This window comes from Myxocyprinus asiaticus, chromosome 3 (genome assembly GCF_019703515.2).
Source record: "Myxocyprinus asiaticus isolate MX2 ecotype Aquarium Trade chromosome 3, UBuf_Myxa_2, whole genome shotgun sequence".
Classification (NCBI taxonomy): Eukaryota; Metazoa; Chordata; class Actinopteri; order Cypriniformes; family Catostomidae; genus Myxocyprinus; species Myxocyprinus asiaticus.
In genome coordinates, this window is record NC_059346.1 from 60,962,505 (window position 1) to 60,983,632 (window position 21,128).

A 21,128-nucleotide genomic window follows, 5' to 3' on the forward strand; every position below is an offset into this window, starting at 1 on the left:
AATGCAGAAGAGCTGAAGGCCACTATCAGAGCAACCTGGGCTCTCATAACACCTGAGCAGTGCCACAGACTGATCGACTCCATGCCACGCCGCATTGCTGCAGTAATTCAGGCAAAAGGAGCCCCAACTAAGTATTGAGTGCTGTACATGCTCATACTTTTCATATTCATACTTTTCAGTTGGCCAAGATTTCTAAAAATCCTTTCTTTGTATTGGTCTTAAGTAATATTCAAATTTTCTGAGATACTGAATTTGGGATTTTCCTTAGTTGTCAGTTATAATCATCAAAATTAAAAGAAATAAACATTTGAAATATATCAGTCTGTGTGTAATGAATGAATATAATATACAAGTTTCACTTTCTGAATGGAATTAGTGAAATAAATCAACTTTTTGATGATATTCTAATTATATGACCAGCACCTGTGTATATATATATTTTTTTTTAGTTCTTCCCCAAAGAAGCTGCATAACAGGCTGACATTTAAGTATATTCCACAAGACAAACAAATGCTGTGTTGTCACTATATTTTGCAATCATTGACTATGCACACGTTTTTATGCCTTGCGAACATAAATATTTATGGTTTTCTGTGATTACATTTGTATTGACCATGCGTAAAAATAGGGAGCTGAAAAATAAATTGTAAATATTTTGTGAGTGGGCCTGTGCTAATGTTGGCAATGCAAGTAAAATTTGAACTATTGCCTATACCAGCAGAAAGAAGATAAAATCCTTATTGTTGAGGCCTGTTAATGTACAATAAATTATTTCAGTAATGTAGTTTAATTTAAATGTCTATATTTAATAATTATTATTTTCTTTCTATAAAATGTGTAGATTGTCCTAAAATCTCATGCAGAACTTGTTCTCTATTCTTCTCAAGGGCATGCTCAGCTTGTTGGACTTGCACTCGTTAATCATGCTTTGTTGCTGGCCGGATCAATACATTGTTGATTTTTTGCTGATATCAGATAGAAACTCCTCGTCTATTTCACCGCAAGTATCTCTGATTTTTAAATGATTTGAAAACGGATTGGTTTTTAATGACTTACCCAAATGGGGTGTGCATTTAATTTTCAGTCCACATTGACAAACTTGTCTTTTATTGTCACCAGGCAAGATGACAGCAGCATGAAAATCATGACCTTGGTGGTTGAAGAAAATAAGGTGTGTATTTCATGTATTTATTATTATTTATTATGAATTTATTTTTATATAACATTGCATGTGAGGCCAGCTTGAGGAAGTTATTGGGATGGGTTGTTGTCACCTACATACTATTATACCCTAAACAACAGATGAGGTTTTGTTGAAATTAATAGAATAGTGTGTGATAGTCTTGGAAGCATCAGTTTGAATGTGTTACTATAAACATTAGTATCTGTCTTTAGGCTCATGCTAAGAAGCTTGTGGTACAGTCATTGCCATCTATGGAGGTTTTCTACTCACTAGAAGTTTCTACTGCATCTTGGTTGATTCAAAAGGGTATCAGTATGGTAATGATGACCTTTATTCACTATTACATTGTTCCACATGTTCAGTTGGCATAACTTAATAAGCTAATTAAATTCAACTCTTGTAAAGGACACAATCTATTTGCTGGAGGGGATTTTGGCAGACACAACAAGGTAACTGACAGGATTTTTACAGTGTGTAAATATTATAAATACATGCGTTACAGTGATTCATCAAATTTTCAGCTAGCTGAAAGCACAAATATTGTCTGAATGCTATTTGTTTTTCTGAAAGCAGTTGTGAAGATCCAGTGTCGACTGTTGTGATAAGAAGCTTCACAGAGGCTCTCCCAGAGAACAGGTGTGCTCATAAGACTGATTAAGTAGTTTAATTAAATTGCCACTGTAGGTTAAAGCTGAGCTGTGTACTTTCTGTGCCATTAGCAACAAATGGAATTGAAAAATTGTATGCTTTCTATGCATCATTTTCATGTTACTTGCATACTGTACCAAAGGTTTTGACACATCTGATTGAATGTTTCTCAAAGCCAACAAGTGTATAGCATACATGGTACTTCCTTCAGTACTGTTTAAAAAGCATTCCAGTGTGCTCCTAATTAAGTTGGTTTAGAGAATGCCTAGAGTATAAAGAGCTGTAATGAGGGCAAAGGTAGCTACTTTGAAGAAGCTCAAATATACATGTATAAAAAAATATATATATATTGGTTTGTGTAATATTGTTACGTCACTACATAGTTCCCATACTTCAATTTGTATTTTTTCATAGCTTTGATGACTTAATGATTAATCTAAAACTTGGAAGTCATAACAAAGAATGAGTATGTGTTTCCAGTTTTTTGACTGATAGTTCTAGTTTACATTTTGTTTAACTTTGAATCATTTATTAAGTAAAAACACTACAGATCAGTTACTTGCCATTGTCTCCTATGCCAGTGTGCATTAGTTTAAACACACACACACTCTCTCTCTCTCTCTCTCTCTGTCTGCTGCCTACAGACTGAACAAACTTCTGTACAAGCACAAGTTTGAAGAAGCAGAGAAATTTGCAAAAGCCTTTGAGCTTGATGTTGAGGTAAAGATGCCATATCTCGTTTGGTTATAATTTTCTAACTTAGTTTTCTTAGGTTTCAGATTTGTCTTTGGCTTCTCTTGGTAAATACAAGTTAATTTGTTTGTTGTAGCTGGTGTATAAGGTTAAGCTCAACGTTGTGCTGGAAAAGCTTATCTCGGCAACAGGCAGTGTTCAAAGCCGTGAATGGACTGTGCTTACTGAAGAGGCTAAAACCAACCTAATGAAGATTATGGTAATATTCAGCTTTATTTGAAATATTAATCAGTGTTGGGTGTAATCTGATTACAAAGTAATGACTTATTTTTTGTTTACTTTAGGACTTTAGTCAAAAGTAGTGCAACACATTACATTATAAATACTTGTAATTAGATTACAGTTACTGACTTTCAATTAAGTTAATTACTTCTTACTACGTTACTTAGGTTATACACATTTGTAAAAAAAAAAAAAAAATGTATTCATGTAAAACACATTATACATCTGTTTGTGTTTTTATGACAGTTAAAGTGTGTGCACTGTGCACCACCTAACAAGTCATTGTAAGGGAGAAACGAGTGTGTGACTTGCGTGCGACAATGAACAAGGAGGAAATATTGACAATAATTTGAAAAAAAAAAAATGTATGAAGTGTTTTAAAAAGGTACTTAAAAGTAATTGGGAATGTTCTGTTTTTGATAAGTAATCAGTAAAGTAATCTTATTACAATTTTAGAGAAGTAATTTGTAGAGGATTACTTTGAGTAACCTACCCAACAATGATGGGAGTGTGCACTTTAGTGCTGTCAGTGTCACTTTCTTTGTTTCATCACATCCAATTGTATGGCTAGTAAGGTCATACCTATAAAAGTGTATTATGAATTTTTAACTTGCAGTGTTCCTATATTACCCACAGGATGAGCAGTTTGTGGTGCAGTACTGCCTAACTGCGTCCTGGCCCACTCTCAGCATAGCTGAGGAGATGTTAAACTATGCCTCGAACCGTTTCCCTTGCTGCCAGATCCAAATGGCCCTAGCTAAGCTTGCCACCTTCTCCAGCATGTATGGACCCAACAGCTTTGAGTACGTACAGCAGGCCTGCCACTACACCATTCACAATTGTTTTTTTTTTTTCAATAACTGATATATAAAAAAAAAAAAAAAAAGTTAGCCATGAGCCTTTTGTCCACCCCAATTTCTTCATGGAATTTTCTCTGTTCAATACAAGTTAAGTTTATCGTGGCATAATGTTGATTACCACAAAGAATATTTTGGCTCACCCCTCATTTAAAAAAAAAAAAAAAAAAAGCACAAACTGCAATTACAGTTTAGCACTAACAGTGGAAGTACATGGGGCAATAAACATTAAGAAAACACAATGATTTAAAAGTATAGCCACAATACAACAAGTTTTGGCATGAGACTACTGTGATAGAATTACTGACCTTGTTTGTGTAAAGTTATATCCGGTCTTTCAACTTTGTTGTCAGGTTGATGTAACAGCATTAAAGCCACTTATCCCAGTACATTTTGCATGATATGTGCAAGAATACCAGAAAGTGACTTAATCCACTGTTTATTGTGTATTGGGCTGGGTATTGATACAGATTTCACGTTTTGATTCGGATTTCACAAGCTTTCGAATTGATTTATGAGTATATTTCAGTTATAATGTCCATGATTCTCTCCCAGCTAGTGCTGTTTTATACAGGGGACCTTCATACTATGAAAATATAAATTTTATTCATAATATTTGATTGGTTTTTCATTTGTTTGGTCACATTTTAGCTTTTTAAAAATGAACAAATCAATGTATTCTATTAATAAATATGATATTATAATGGATATTATATTTTGTTACATGTTTATTATTTACATGCATAATTTGTACTATTTACAAGTATTTACATTGAGTTTTTGAACACGTGCTGCAACTGTCTCTTTAAGAAATACGGCTTTTCTGTAAAGAACGTCAGTAAATGAATGTATATAAATATGTGACTTCTTTACCTTTATCCGTGCTATACATGATTAGAAATAAACACTTATTTTATACTAACTGTAAAGAACAGAAAGGGTATTAAAAGAAACATTATTCAGTGACTAATGGATTGCGTGGATCTTGTCTTGTGACACCCATTGGAACAAGTCAAACTAAACTTTTACTCTCAAAAGCATTGAAATGATCTCTGTTCTGATTTTGTTCCCCACTATACTACACAATTTACCAGCCAGATGCTAATCAAAGACATTTTTAATCACATAGCGCAAAATTTGGTTGCAAATGTGAGTGATTTCCTCTCATTGTAGTAGAGGATTGTGCATAAAGTAAAAGATCGATCTTGGAATTTAAGAATTGATATTGAGTTTGTTCAAATGAAGATCACGATGCATCGGAAAATCGATATTTTTACCCAGCCCTATTTGTAAGTAATCACTTTACCCACTTATTAGATTTTGATCTACAGTATGGGCATACTCTTCAGGATAATTGTATTGTCTTCATCTCCATTAGTTCTTTGCCTGTTTGCAGGGGTGTCACATGGATTGAGTTTTTGAACAGCACAGATTATCTGAAAGACATCCTCGTTCTTCTGAAAGAAGGAAATCTTAGTGGAGCGCAATATTTGTGGTTACGACATCAGGTGAATTTATTCAGTTGACATTTTACACACACATGGGACATGATCCAAAATGAACGTTTAGCCACACCTGCCAATTTAGGATGAATAAAAGACATTTACTAACAGGGTTCCCACACGTCATGGAAAACCTGGAATTTTGCAATGCGGTTTTCGAGTCATGGAAAATGAGAAAAATTCCTAAATGTCCTGGAAAATAATGATTTGTCCTGGAAAATATTTTAGTATAATAAAACTGTTTGACTGTGTCACTAACAATGATTTTGTTACATGTACATAAACAGTAACGATCGGGACTCTGGATAGGTGTAAAATACACATTTGTATTGTTTTGTCACTGCTGGAGGCTGTGCATTAAGAACAAAATCAAGTCTTGAACGAAGCCCTATCACGCACAGTACATTCTGTGCTCATCTGCTGTCGTCTCATCTTGCTCTAACGAAATAGTTCAAATTTTCATATAGTCAGAATATGATTTGTTCATTACAACATTGCTCTTGTGCAAACTTTAGACAATGATGACTGTCAGACTGCAAATTTATTTGAAAATTAATTCACACCCAGCGGTGGCAGCGCAGTGAATTTTTAATAATTCAATGGGGTTTAATAATTGCACTGGGCCATGTAATGAACTGCTTATCCAGGGGTGAAAAACTACTGTCAAAACCCCACAGAAGTTCACAAAAAATAAAAGTTTGATTTAATGCACGTGTGAAATGGCGAAAAAAAGACAACAATATATTACTACTGTATAGTTATGTAATGTTAACTGTAATTAAATAATAATAGTAATAATAATTTTAAGAATAAAAATAAAATTAATAAAAGTATTAAAGCAATATCTCATATCTGTGATGTTCTGTTGTACAGCACCTCATTTGACAAAATTATCTCCAGTGTTTCGGACTGTGCTGATTTTGTATAAAAGCACTTTGATAAAAAAAATCATGCAATGTAATGTTGAAAAATTAAAATAATTCTATTTACATTTAAATTAATTTGATTAGACACCATTTTGATATTAAATTTAATGAATTTGTCAAATAAAGAATTCAGAAAAAATAACCACATAATACATCATGACCTCTCGTGTGTTTTTGCTTAAATATTACACCCGTTGGGCACATGAAATGTCCTGAAAAATTGTTCCTTTGAAAAGAGTGGGAAGCTTGACTAATAAGTATTTCTTCTTGGCTATGTAACTACATGTTGCTTTATTTTTTCACAAAGGAAGTTTCCCCTCACATATTTGCAGCCAAAAGTCCAGATCATTTGTGTCATATGCTTGTCTCTTGACGAAACAGAGTTCTGCAGTTACAACAAAATGTTGTGCTATGCAAAAAAATGATGCAGTTAGATACTAGTACAAAGTATATTTATTTATTTTAGTTTCTTTTTCTCTTTTTAGTTCTTTTGTTTTTAGTTGAATAAGCCATTACTACAGTCCTTTCCATGCTAAGGTCTCTTTTCTCTTTTAGGGTGAGTTTGCGGGTGTGTTTGACGAGGGCTCCCTGCATGCTCTGCTAGGCTCTATTTCATCTGACATCCCGTCACAGGACCTGAGTCTGTGGTTTAAGGGTGTGCTGGTTCCATTTGTGTGGAGAGTGTTGCCTAAAGGACAGGTATGAGGGCAGCCAAATCTTATTTTTCTGTGATGAATCGCTATCACTCATACATACAGTAAGGTGATGAAATGCATATTATTTACTTCAGAACATATATATATATATATATATATATACACTACCGGTCAAAAGTTTAGGGTCACTTCTTTATTTAATTTTATTTATTTATTTATTTATTCACATTTTAGAATAATAGTAAAGTCATCTAAATTATGTAATGACAAATGGAACTGGGAATTATGTTGTGACTATAAAGTTCCAAAATATATCAAAACTATATTTTAGCATCTTCAAAGTAGCCACCCTTTGCCTAGAATTTGCAGAAATTTACTCTTGGCATTTTCTCAACCAGCTTCTTGAGGAATCACCCTGGGATGCTTTTTAAACAGTATTGAAGGAGTTCCCATCTATGCGTGGCACTTATTGGCTGCTTTCCTTTATTATTTGGTCAAAGTCATTCATTTAAAAAAAACTTTTTTTTTTTTTTTTTTAAATACAATTTTAGTTTTGAATGAAATCAATTAATATGTTGGCACAATTATATTTTTGTCTACAAAACTCATTTGAACAACACATTTAAGAATGTGCCTTCAGATCAAAAGGTTTTTAAGATCATGAGAAACATTTCAGTCAAGTGACACCAAACTTTTGAACAGCAGTGTATATATATGTGTGTATATATATATATGTGTGTATATATATATATGTGTGTGTATATATATATATATATATATATATATTTTGTTTTGTTTTTTGTGGCATTTGATTATTTTTAATATTCTCCTGAGAATTCATGAGAACTGGATAATCAGATTCTATTGTACAATACAGTTGTTCCTAAACTCTTTCCCACATCAGGGATAAAGTACAAATCTTAATACACTACAATTAATTTCTGTATTTGATTTTATGTATGCTCAGAAAATCCTCGCCAGATGGTTGGAGCAGCGTGCAAGGAATCTAGAGTTAACAGAAAAGGTAGTAAGCCCTTTTGCATTGTTGATCCCTAAACCATGATGGATATACTAAAAATATTTTTTATAAATGCATATATATATATATATACACACACACACATACAGTGTATCTGGTATGCATGCCTATAAATAAAGTTGTTAATTCAATCTCTGTTATGCCTGATTTACCAATATTCTACACCCAAGGTTAAGCTGTTGCTATTCACCTGCAACTAACATCTGATCTGATCACATGAAGACAGAATGAAATATAATTTCTGCCAAAAACCGATAGTTCCAAAAGTTGCTATCACACTGATTAATCGGCAAAAACAATATATCAGTCAACCTCCATACTGTACGCATGGACAAGACTTCACAGAGTCTGCCTGACATCAACATGCAGTCACACTGATGAAAAATGAGGTGTACTGTCACAAAATCCTCCCCTACTCTTTGCTTGGCTGACCACATGTGATCAGATTTCTTGAAACGAATATTAAAAGTGTTGTAAGCAATGTTAGCTGTTGTAGAACTTCCACGAGACTTTTGAATCAGACCCCTCTTTCTAAAGATGCGCACACACACAGATACATTCGGAGACCGTTATAATCTGAGATTGAGCATCAGAACACCTTAATTTTTCAGGTTAGAAAAATAAATATGCAATTTTAAATAAGCAAACTCAAACAAGTCACACTGACCTTCTACAGGTACTTGGAAGCTAATTATCAAAAGCAACAGTTGCAAAATAGTGTTCTTACGTGACAAACACTCAAACTGACGCTGTCCGCTTCCTTTTGCCCATGTATGGGCTGCTCTGTGAATGCTCAGAATGATTGACAGGCAGAAAATGCATTTCCCAGCTGTTTACAGAGCCTAGTGCTGTCACATTGATATATCATGGCACTTATTTCAGTGATATCTGGCAGGTAATAGGGACGTTTTCTGGGTGACATTTCACTTAAAAAAAATTACTTACAGCACCTTTAAAAACAGGTGTAAGTGGGCCAAAGTCTCTCCGTTCATTTTATTTTCCTCTTTTCTTAGAATGACTGGCCTCATAATGGACTGACTCTGGCTAAGCTTGGCTTGCCCTCCCTCTGGACATCTATGGGTTTGGTAAATTTTAACTTTATCCCCTATTTGAAGACAATGTTCCTTGAAAGCCGCTGTGAGAAATAGCTACAATGAGATGAGATGGGAAGAGAAATAAGATCGAATCGTTTTTGGTTAGATTTGACATTTTAATTCCACTTACACTGGCGGCCAAAAGTTTGGAATAATATACAGATTTTGCTGTTTTGGAAGGATATTGGTACTTTAATTCACCAAAGTGGCATTCAACTGATCACAAAGTATAGTCAGGACATTACTGATATATAAACCAGCACCATCACTAATTGAAAAAAGTCATTTTTGATCATATCTAGACAGGGCCCATTTCCAGCAGTCATCACTCCAACACCTTATCCTTGAGTAATCATGCTAAATTGCTAATTTGGTACTAGAAAATCACTTGCCATTATATCAAACACAGTTGAAAGCTATTTGGTTAGTTAAATGAAGCTTAACATTGTCTTTGTGTTTGTTTTTGAGTTGCCACAGTATGCAATAGACTGGCATGTCTTAAGGTCAATATTAGGTCAAAAATGACAAAAAGAAACTAAATCTAGAAACTCGTCAGTCAATCATTGTTTTGAGGAATGAAGGTTATACAATGCTTAACTGCAGAAAAACTGAAGATTTCATACAAAGGTGTACACTACAGTCTTCAAAGACAAAGGACAACTGGCTCTAACAAGGACAGAAAGAGATGTGGAAGGCCAGATGTACAACTAAAGACGATAAGTACATCAGAGTCTCTAGTCTGAGAAATAGACACCTCACATGTCCTCACATGGCTGATAGCTTCATTGAATTCTACCCGCTCAACACCAGTTTCATGTACAACAGTAAAGAGAAGACTCAGGGGTGCAGGCCTTATGGGAAGAATTGTAAAGAAAAAGCCACTTTTGAAACAGAAAAATGAAAAGAAAAGGTTAGAGTGGGCAAAGAAACAGACATTGGACAACAGATCATTTGAAAAGAGTGTTATGGATCTTAATCCCATTGAGCTTTTGTGGGATCAGCTAGACTGTAAGGTGCGTGAGAAGTGCCCGACAAGACAGCCACATCTACGGCAAGTGCTATAGGAAGTGTGGGGTGAAATGTCACCTGAGTATCAGGACAAACTGACAGCTAGAATGCCAAGGATCTGCAAAGCTGGCATTGCTGCACGTGGAGGATTTTTTGATGAGAACTCTTTGAAGTAGTTTAAGAAGTTCTGAACATTTGTTTCAAATTGTAATAGTTTTTCACGTTATTAATGTCCTGACTATACATTGTGATCAGTTGAATGCCACTTTGGTGAATAAAAGTACCAATGTCTTTGCATAAGAGCAAAATCTGTACATTATTCCAAACTTTTGGCCGCCAGTGTATGTCATCCTACATTGCTCCTCAGATAAGAATTAAATAATATTTTTCAGGCTGAAGACTGTGGCGCAGAGGAAGTGCAAAATCTTCGGTCACTAGTGGCAAACCTGCGCCAGCTGTGTGACCTCTACACTAAATATAACTGCCACCTTTCACTTTCTGATTTTGAGAGGGTGAGTATGAAAATCTCTCAACGTAACGGTGTCCCCGAAAAGTATTTGGAACCACACATAAAAATGTCTGAGTATCACATGCACACCTTTCCAGTGAAACATTTCTTAAAAAGTTACTTTTCTCCCCAGTTTGGCATGCCCAATTCCCAATGCTCACTAGGTCCTCGTGGTGGCCCAATTGCTCACCTCAATCTGGGTGGCGGAGGACAAATCTCAGTTGCTTCCGAGACGGTCATCTTATTATGTAGCTTGATGGGCGCTTTACCGCGGAGACTTAGTGTGTGTGGAGGCTCACGCTATTCCCCCTGATCACCATGCACAACTTACCAATGCCCCATCAAGAGGGAGAACCACTATATAGAGACAACGAGGAGGGTAACCCATGTGACTCTATCCTCCCTAGCAACTGAGCCAATCTGGCTGCAATCACTCAGCACACCCTGGATTTCAACTTGCAACTCCAGGGGTGGTAGTCAGTGTCTTTGCTCGCTGAGCTACCCAGGCCCCAATATCATATTTTTAATGGTTTAATATAATAATTTATTTATTTTTTTTTAATATATATATTCATCACAAGATAAATCATGGTGTTGCAACACCCTCACAATTTCCTTGACTGAATCCCCCCTTTGAATGTTTTGAGGGCAAACATCAGGGTTCAAAATTTACTATTTAGCCTACCAGCCAAGGTGGTAAATAATCCAATGTTATTTCTCACAACTCGGCAGCATTGGAGCGCTACCTGCAATTCAGGACTATATATTGTGATGGAGGAAAAATTATTTTTCCCAGAACTTGCTGCTAGGATCTAGTGGAATTTAAAAGATAGTATAAAATTATGTTCATCGTAAGATTGTAAATATTTTCAATATAATTTGATTTATTGGAATCTTTTTTTTTTTTTTTTTTCATTTTAAAAAGTTCATAAAGTTCTGTCATTATTTACACACCCTCATGTCATTCCAAATCCATACGACACTATTCTGAACACAGAAGCATATATTTTAAAGGATGTATTCACGATTGTTGATTTCCGTACATTTTTAACTCATGATTGCTCAAGAGCAAAACAACGTGTTGGTGTTAACCTCTATTCAGAAAGAAATTTTTAGCATGATTGTAAACGGGTTTGTGTTTTGTTTGTGTTCAGGGAAGCACTCGTAGTATGGCGTTTCTTATGCTGGATAAGGTTCAGGCTCCAGAGCTGATTCCTGCAGTAATCGAGAGCAGTGTCAGACCCTACGCCTTCGAGAACAGACTGGATCTGGATCAGACTCTACTACGCTATATCAAGGTCACTTTTCCTTTCATTCTGCTGTTCAATGGGCTTAACGCAGTAATAACAGCATCCAAAATAACTGTTGTTTTCGGCAACTGTTAATGGCACAATCTGTTACAAACATAGATCTAGTATGATTTTGTTCCTCATATTGTCCTTAATTGGACTTGATGCCGGGAATATGTTGCATGAAGTTCAGGAGTAATGACAATATGAGAAATACACTTCTTAGGGAAAAGGTGCTTTGGTACATCCTAATGATGTTGCCTTTCTCACAGCAATGTTAAAACACTGTTTCGAATTTTGTATAAATGCACGTGATAGTGTGATGCTTAAACCACAAAAGGCTGAGATGTAATTAAACAAATGTATGGTTTGCATGAGCTGCACGCTTCAAATGTAAGTAAATGTGAGAAGCCACTGCTAATACACTAACCACACCATTAACATCACCTGCGCTCTTTGTGTGTATTAATAACTAGAGCAGAGCACTTTTTTCACTGTGAAGCACAAAACATACAGACTATATATTAATATAATTAAATCAAAGCCTTTTGCAGTTTAAAAGCACATTAGCCCATTTAACAAACTGCTTATCCGGAGGTGAGAAGTGAAGTCGTCCATAACATCCAAAATGGCAAAAATAAAAGCTCTATTTAACTAGCGTGGAATTGAAAAAATGTGACAGAAATATATTACTTCAGTATAGTAAAGTGTGATATTCAGTATAGTAGTAGTAGTAGTGATAATATATCAATAATAATTACATTATATTTAAGCAATATCTCACATGCAAGAGCTTTATACTGTGATTCTCTACTGTGCAGCACTATATTTGACTAAATAAATAATGTTTGGGATTTTTTTTATTATTATTATTATTATTATTATTGTGCTGTGTGCATCACTGTAGAAACTCTTAATTTGATAAAAAAAATAATGCAGTGGTATGTTGAAAAGTAATTGTACTGTTCTCATTTGATAAAAATTCTATGAATTCATGTAATTAAAATTTTAAAACCTGGAATTCAGAGAAAATAAAACAGAATTTGGAAAAAATAAATAAAATGGATTTCATAGGGCCCTAGATTAGCTCATATCAGCAAGGATCAGGCTATTCTTATATTGTGATTGAAATCATGTATTATGTTGTAATTCCTCAAAACAAAAAACCAAAAAAAACATATTTCTTCACCAAAGCTTTTTGCACTTGTCAAGTGTTAATTTTGGATAATAAATGGAAGAATTCCTCAGCCAACATTTCAGTCTTTATGATTTTTATTTTTTATTATTGTATATTTGTCAGTGTGTTATAGTAATTTTCTGGTTTATTAGATTACATTACAATTGTAAGATTTTGTTCTGCTTGATTAAATTGTGCAATCAGGCAAAATGCCATTTCATTTTGATGTTGTGAAGATGTGTCTTGCTTCCAGGACCTGCTGGACTGCTGCAGCTCTCAGATCACTTCTCTCTTCACTGAATGGGAAGCCAAAGCTGTGGCTGTATTACACTGCATGACAGACACTAATGTGAGTTCATACACATACAGTTACACAATATTTACCCTATTTGCACACTGTGACATCTCCATCTTAAGCAGCGTGAATCTGGTGACATTTTTTATTATTATAATTTAATGTACATTTATCAGGGTTCCCAGGCTCCTTGATAGTACTTAAATTTCAGACACATTGTTTAAAGGACTGGAAAGTGATATGACCTTGTACGATTACTGAACTGCAAAATCTGTGATTTCATTAAATAAATAAATAGTCTGCACACTCTGCATGCTTCAGAGTTTGTGTATGTGCACTTCCCTTTTCTGCCTGTAGTGGATTACACATGCTCCGAGCAGGCATGACGCTCATGATATGGTGATTTCAGTGATCTCGGAGGGATTCTGTGCTAGATACACAAATTCCATCTCTTGCTCTTGATTAAGTGCATTTTATTTACAGCGCCCCAAGATTAACTTAAATGCCCATTTACGTAATTCCAAATATGTTTGGCCGCTACAAGTTACTAAACAAATCTAAATTAACCCAATTATATCATTGTTTTGTGGACCAAAGAAGAGATTAAAGCATCTCACTATAAAGTATTCGGAATGAGGAGCACATTAAACAGTTGTTGCCAACTCAACTTCACAGAGAAGCTCAAAGGCATTTCCTTTAGTTTTCCGCCAAAATAAAAGCTAGAGACTGCAAGTTAAAAAATTGTTACATTAATATGTATTGTACTGTATATTGTAATAACAATAGTAATAGTTATTATAATAATAGTACTACTAATACAAAATAATGATATTATATTGCAATAATATTCAGTTAGACTTGATTCCAAAAACACCTAGCTCAAAATGACATCAGCTGTTTTAATGTAATGTAACCATTTGTCTTTTTGATTGGTGGCTTTTTAGTGATTGTTTCTTTATTTATTGTGTAATTCATATGTCAACATGAGCTAAAAGCAGACACAGTGTCTGATGTTCCAAACCTGGAAATGTGAAAAGGGTCCTGTACAATGGAAGATCTCTTGATATACATCAGTTATCTAAAATTCTGCATCATATTTGTACATTTTAAACAACTGTTACTTCTAAGTTAATAAGTTAATGAAAAATTGTGACAATTTATCTTGGAAATTTTATTGGTCAAAAGTTTGTAAATGCAGCATGCTTGTTTATGATCTTTTTACGATTACATCATATTTTTGTGTCTAAATGTCTAAAATTAGTTTGGCCTAATGTAAAGATCTCTTTATTCAGTTCCTCCCTGCATCCTCCATTTTGTTTATTAACGTGTTTCAGAAGGTGATGGATGCTGTGATAGAAATCATGTATAAAGCCGTGGTGCCCTGGAGTGACACCATAGAGAAACTTGTTCAGCAGCACTTGGAGAAGGAGCATCCAAAGTAAGAGCTGTTCTTCTCATGTGTTATATTTAGTTAAAAATGAATAAAATACGATTTAATACAGAACCTGTAAAATGTAGGACACCTGTGTGCAACATTCAAAACCCTAAAGGAATACTAATGAAGTTTTTATCATAATGAAACCAATCCTAATGGAGCTATAATAATAATACAAATAAATCCTGAAAAATCAAGTAATATCTCTTTTTGAACAACTTAAATTCCTGTTTTGGTTTATTTTTCAGAATTTATTCTGTTAGATCTTATTTGATTCTTAGAGGAGTCCTATTTGATCCCATAAAGATTGGTTCCAAATTATGATAGCAATTCCACTAGCATACAGTAGCTTTCCTTGGCAATTTTTGACAAGGGTTGTAAGTAGGTTAGAGGTAACATGCTTTTAATAGTCGATTATGAAGACCTTGTAATCCATGAAATGTATCCATATTTCCTCAGACAAGAGCTTCTGCAAGAGGGTTATAGACTGATGGAAATAAAGAAACTTCTCAGATGTTATGGCATTCGCAGCTTAGCCCTGTCTAACTCTCGAGAGATCATGGTGTGTTTGTCTCTCTTTATCGCTGAAATGCTTGCATGTCCAGTTTCTTAACTTTTGACTGATCTATGATTCCTTACATGATTCCCTCAGAACTTTGTATTAGCCTTTCCATGCAAGTACCTGATGTACGTGTTTTAGTGTTGTTTGCTTTATCTAGATGCTTGTAAGGCACATTCTAAAGCAGGATCTGCCCACTTCACTTGTGGACTCTCTGAAGTTAGCTGAGGCCTACAAACTCCACCCTGCCGAAATCCACCATCTTCACTGCATCCACCTCATACAGAGTAATGAGGTAATGTCACTTCCACCAAACTGCCCATTGTGTACTTTAGATCAAATGTACCTGTATATCTGACGAATTATTGTTTTAGTCTGACAAAAATCAAACTTTTAAAGTGCATGTAAACCTACTTGTTGTGATTTGTGCTGATTTAAACGTGTCGCCAAGGTAACATTATCTAGCTGGATAATAGATGTTTTGTCAAAATTGTTAGAATGGGTTGAAAATTATAAACCAGTCATTAATAATTTGCATTGTATCATTAATGTATGCCATCCTATCAGACCAGCAGAAAAAATAATTACCGTTAAACCTTTAATTGGTTTTTGCGTGTCTTGTGGCCAAACGTTGTGACGTAAAACATGCAATTTCCACTTGAATGTAAAAATAAACCTTTTAATCCATGTTTGGATGTTGTATTTGCAGAGAGAAAAGTGCATCGCACTGCTGAAGAATTTGTCCCACGTAGAGGCAGAATTTGTAATTGAGCGCATGGCCTGTTGGGCAAGACTTGAACTTCAAGACAAGCGACACTTTTCTGAAGAGGTCAGACTTTGTTTTTGTCAGAGAGAGTGAGTGATATATCAAAATAAACAGATTTTATCAATGAAATGCCTTTTCAACAGCACAAGAAATTGCAAATGCTGATAGCGCAGATTATGGTTGAAGCATTGAAGTACCTGCAGAGCATTCAGACAGGTGAGTAAACCTCAAATTAGTTTTAGTGGTGTTTGCTATTGCAAAGATCACTATTTACCATCACTACTGTTGCTCATACTTGGGGTTAGAAATTTTAACTTCTTTGTAACCCTAAATACTAAATATTGGCAAATAACACATCCTGCTGATGTGATGATACCTCAAATCATGTGGCTTGATGCAGTTAGTTTTCTAAGAGATTTGACTTCAACTATGAGACACTAAAACAGTTGAAAAATTCCATAGACTCTCACTGAAGGAGCCATGTCTAGAGACCCGAAGATGATTGAGACTTGGAGGGGGGGGGTCTTTTGAATTGACCAGAAGTAACCAACCAGAACACCCTAGCAATCACATAGCATAGCGACATGGCAACCAATTAGAGCACATTAACAACTGCATTTTTATTTGTCCAACTTAGGGAATGGTATTTTATTACTTGCCCAAATTAAGGGAAAGTATTTTGAATTATCTGTTGATGTACTTAACATTCAGTAAATGGCATTCAGTTAACACAACCTCAGATGCCAGCCTGAATAGGAGTTTTTTCCCTCATCTACTTAAACGTCTTCTAAAAGTTTTTTTTTTTCTTGCCACTGTCGCTTTTGGCTTTTTCACTGTGGTTTTTTTTAAGGCACTATACTTTTGTGAAGCTGCTTTGGAACAATATGTTTAGTAAAAAGTGCATTACAAATAACATTTAATTAAAAATCTAGTTAGCTTAACTATTACTATCATACTATGTCAAGTAGTGAATGTTAAAGTGTCTTTCAAAGAGTTATGTCATGCTCTATTTCAAAACCCAGAGAGATGCTTAAGGTAGCTTCCACGTGACTTGTGCAGGTGTTGCTGAATACATTATGGTGTGTAGTGCCAGCTTCAGCGTTGGTCCCAGTGCCCCATTGCACTTCTGTCATCGTTGTAAACGTGGCACTATCTGCACAGCTTCAAAATGGTGTGTTGAAGCCCTGAAGCGAGTCATGTGGAATCCCCTTGATTAAAAAATGAACCTTATAAAGGACTGATTTGGAATGCTCTACATATCAAATCAAATCAAATCACTTTATTGTCACACAACCAAATGCACAAGTGCAACAGTGGGTGAAAGTCTTGGGTGCAGTTCCAAGCAACACAGCAGTCATGACAATGATGAGACATATACCAATTTACAGTAAACATCAGATTTACACAACACAATTTACATATCTAATATACACATAATTACACAACACAATAATAATATACAATGTACAGTATACAATACGCACAATATAGAATACACATACAATAAAAATAGTATATAAAGTATGTATCAAATATACAGTAGGTTGTATTGTACTGTATTGACATTCAGGCTGTCGGTTGATAGTCAGTTGCCAGTGTGTTAAGAGAGAATATAATTTATGACAGTCCAGTGTGAGATAATACGATTAATAAAGTGCAGTGCTGATGTATATTGGTCGTGAGAGATCAAGAGTTCAAAAGTCTGATTGCTTGGGGGAAGAAGCTGTCATGAAGTCGGCTGGTGCGGGTCCTGATGCTGCGATACCTAGGCATAGGCAGCAACTCCATGAATCTTGCAAAAAGTGCTCCTTATGTGAAACCCACAGGATACTTAACACAATTTATTTCAGTAGAAGTTGCTTTGAGCAAGTTGCTAAGCTAATTTTTTGATACTCTAATAAGCATATTAAATAAGTAGCACAAATATTGGGTAAAATAGGAAATTATTGTACTATTGTTATTGATACTTTTCAGTAATGAAAATTTTAAGTATATTTATAATCTAATCCCATCGCAATGCATTGTGAGAGTCTTCATTAAAGAATCCATGCAATGCTACCTTCGATTTTGGCCAAACAAAGCTATTTTACCTTTTGGAACAGTCTTTGTGTTGGGAGTCCATGCCATGATGCCTTAAAATGCTGCATACATTCACTAGGTTTGTGAACAGAGCCTCAGTATAACTGCTTGTCCTTGACTATTAAAGTTTGCTGTCTTGGCTTCCTGTAGATGATGCCTTCAAGAGAACAGAATCTGAGAACAATCTGAAGATGTTCACAGCTATTGCTCATCTACAGGTCTCAACTTTATTCATAAAGTGCTCTTGAGGATTTTTAAGAATGTATTGAAAACACAACGAAAAGTATGGCATCAAATTAATATGTTTTAAACAGCAAAAATTACTGCAAATGTTTTTTACCTCAGGAGGACTTTGACATCTTCTTGACGCCAGAGGAGTATGACGATCCAGTGGTGAGACACAAGTTCAACCAGCAGCTCATCACTGCATATGAGAACACACAAGCATGGCGGCGCTCTGGAAAACAACACCCTGACAAGGTTTCCAGCAACCAAGCAGACGGCAACGCAGCAGTTGCCAATGATCCAGATGGTAAGACGAAGACGCTCTCTACAGAAGCTGGACTCCACCGGCTGGCCAGGCAGCTGCAGAAGACAGAGCAGGAGCTTTGGGCAGACCTGGCGTTGAGAGCTCTGGACGCTGGAGATGTAAAGAAGGCCCTGCAGATCCTCAGGTAAGTGGGTTGCTAATGTAGTAAAACGTGTGAATGTATGAGTGGCATTTAATTCCGAGAAAGATAGCACAAGCGCACTTTTCAAGCAAAACATTTCACAAAATGAAATCAGTTGGGTTTCACATTATAAAACAATAAATAGGATTTTGGCACTTTCTGGTTGTCAAAAGTTCATGGAGCATATCCATAGTACATGTTATGAACTTCATCTGTGCTTACTCTGCTAGGACACCTGTGTGAACTTGCGGGGAACTGACCTCATACATCCAACAAAAATCACCTTTGACAGATACTTTTTGGGGACACTGATTTTCAATTTGATGTTATTGAGAGTCAGTAAACTGGTTGAACTCTGGTAGAGAATCTTTGAAGGATTTAGAACAGACATGTTGCAAAAAAAAAAATCCTCATCTGAGCTCCTTTTTTATGTATACTTCTCCCCTAAAGAGTTAGTTAACCCAAAAATATGTTCATCTACTCACCCTCATGTCATTTAAATTCCTGTAGTTTAGGATCTTGGCTTCCTGTAGATGATAACTTCAAGAGAACAGAATCTGAGAACAATCTGAAGATGTTCACAGCTATTGCTCATCTACAGGTCTCAACTTTATTCATAAAGTGCTCTTGAGGTTTTTTTTAATAATGTATAAAAAAAAAAAAGAAGTATGGTATCAAATGAAAGTTTTATACAGCAAAAATGACTACAAATGTTTTTGACCTCAGGAGGACTTTTTAGTGGTGTTTTCTAAGGCAATGCTCTTACAATGGACCCTTTTCACATATCCGGGTTTGGAATGCGGAAGTAAAACGATAAAGGGTAAACTTGTATAGCGGTGAATGGGAGACCACAGCAAATATCATTTTTGCTTATCCGTTTGCTCCAAATGCTGTCACAGCTTTCCAAAAGAAGAAAAAATAGAGAGTGGTGGATTACAGCAGTCAGAAGAGAGAAAGAGCACAAATTTTCTGTCACTCCCTCAGCAGCTGTATTAGAAACCTCATTACAGCTGTAGTAACTTATTTTTTAAAACTAATTCCAGGTTAATATGCTACAAAGTATGACGTTATAAATTTACACTAAATAATAAAAAAAAGTTGCATATATAAAAACGTTTGTTAGATTTACGCTGCTAAATAAGGCGGAAACGCGTCATCACAGTCTGTGAAAAGGGTCCATTGTTCATACTTGGGGTTAGTGATTTGATCAAACCCCTTACCCCAAGTATTAAACTTAACTGATATAACTCCGTAACTGATGTACTGATATTTTTTTGTTTTTTCTTTTTATTTCTCCTTTCAAATTCTTATGTCATTCACCCAATTTCCATTATTATTGCATGACCAGTGCTGATGGAATCATCTTTAAAGAACCTTTAATATTACAGTAGATTCTAACAATGAGTACTATTAATTTGAAATAAACTTAGCATTAAATTTAATCTCTCTCCCGTTTTGCCTGTTATAGTGAGCTGTACCAGCACCACCCAAGTTCCAGCACAGGACGAGTTCTGTTCAGCACTGCCCAGCGCCTCTGTCAGATGTTGGAAGAGAATGTGCCCATGGTTCTGCCTGAGAAAGTGAACCTGCCTGCTGTAATCCACGGGCTGGCCTGTCAGGCCGTTACCATCTGCCACAGTGGTATTGAAGTCCTTTCATCTCACATGCTCTCGAAAGAGTGTACATCAGTGATTTTAGTGTGGGAATTCCTTTGAAATATCAGCTAAGTGCTGGATGTGACTCTACACCATCTCAAAATAAAACACATACATGTTTTTATATTTTCCTTTCCCAGACCTTCTGCTTGACTGTTTGGAGTTGTGTAAGAGCACCAGAAGCGCTGCAGATGTCTATAGACAGTGCGAGATTGAAGACTTTGGATTTTTTGCAAAGGTCAGTTTGATAAACACTGTTTGTTCATGTTTATTCATTGCATGTTCATTAAAACACTCAGGATACTGTTGGTATTTTCTTAACAGGAATCTGCATTGCATGGTGATGAGGATGCGTACACTGAATCCAGTTTTCATGATGTGTTTAATGAGGACTGCATTGTGCTGGATCCAGTGTCGGTACTTCCACTCCAGTATAAAATCACTACTAATTTATTGCCGCTGTCTGGTAAGAATATGCTCCGTCTCTCTTTCTTCTAATTAATATGGCATGTTAAGTGATTTTTTTTTTTTTTTTTTTTAAACAAACCGCCAAATTACTTTAAGTATAACTTACATGTCCAACATGAATTCTGATTCTGATGTTCGCACAGTAGGATTGTTTTTTTAAGCAGCGAGTGGTCAGATTTATTTATCTTGTTATAATAAGTAGGGTTCCCACGGTCATGGTAAATATATGGGAATTTAAAAATGGCCTGATTTAAAAAAAATAAATGAATAAAAAAAAAAAAAAAGATATATATATATATATATATATATATATATATATATATATATATATATATACA

General features: G+C 35.3%; 1 protein-coding gene across 1 annotated transcript in view; it reads left to right on the forward strand.

The window, feature by feature from the left end:
• kntc1 (kinetochore associated 1) overlaps positions 1-21,128 on the forward strand; it is a 75,199-nt gene that overhangs the window by 8,411 nt on the left and 45,660 nt on the right. The window contains exons 10-34 of the mRNA XM_051673287.1: positions 888-1,000; positions 1,120-1,171; positions 1,396-1,500; positions 1,589-1,632; positions 1,757-1,819; positions 2,476-2,551; positions 2,661-2,783; positions 3,443-3,609; positions 5,060-5,171; positions 6,647-6,790; positions 7,715-7,771; positions 8,800-8,871; positions 10,281-10,400; positions 11,551-11,694; positions 13,116-13,211; positions 14,492-14,595; positions 15,052-15,154; positions 15,312-15,446; positions 15,861-15,980; positions 16,061-16,133; positions 18,147-18,214; positions 18,342-18,670; positions 20,136-20,308; positions 20,463-20,560; positions 20,647-20,788. Coding sequence (XP_051529247.1) covers positions 888-1,000; positions 1,120-1,171; positions 1,396-1,500; positions 1,589-1,632; positions 1,757-1,819; positions 2,476-2,551; positions 2,661-2,783; positions 3,443-3,609; positions 5,060-5,171; positions 6,647-6,790; positions 7,715-7,771; positions 8,800-8,871; positions 10,281-10,400; positions 11,551-11,694; positions 13,116-13,211; positions 14,492-14,595; positions 15,052-15,154; positions 15,312-15,446; positions 15,861-15,980; positions 16,061-16,133; positions 18,147-18,214; positions 18,342-18,670; positions 20,136-20,308; positions 20,463-20,560; positions 20,647-20,788 — 2,833 coding nt within the window. The remainder of the gene's footprint in view (positions 1-887; positions 1,001-1,119; positions 1,172-1,395; positions 1,501-1,588; positions 1,633-1,756; positions 1,820-2,475; positions 2,552-2,660; positions 2,784-3,442; positions 3,610-5,059; positions 5,172-6,646; positions 6,791-7,714; positions 7,772-8,799; positions 8,872-10,280; positions 10,401-11,550; positions 11,695-13,115; positions 13,212-14,491; positions 14,596-15,051; positions 15,155-15,311; positions 15,447-15,860; positions 15,981-16,060; positions 16,134-18,146; positions 18,215-18,341; positions 18,671-20,135; positions 20,309-20,462; positions 20,561-20,646; positions 20,789-21,128) is intronic.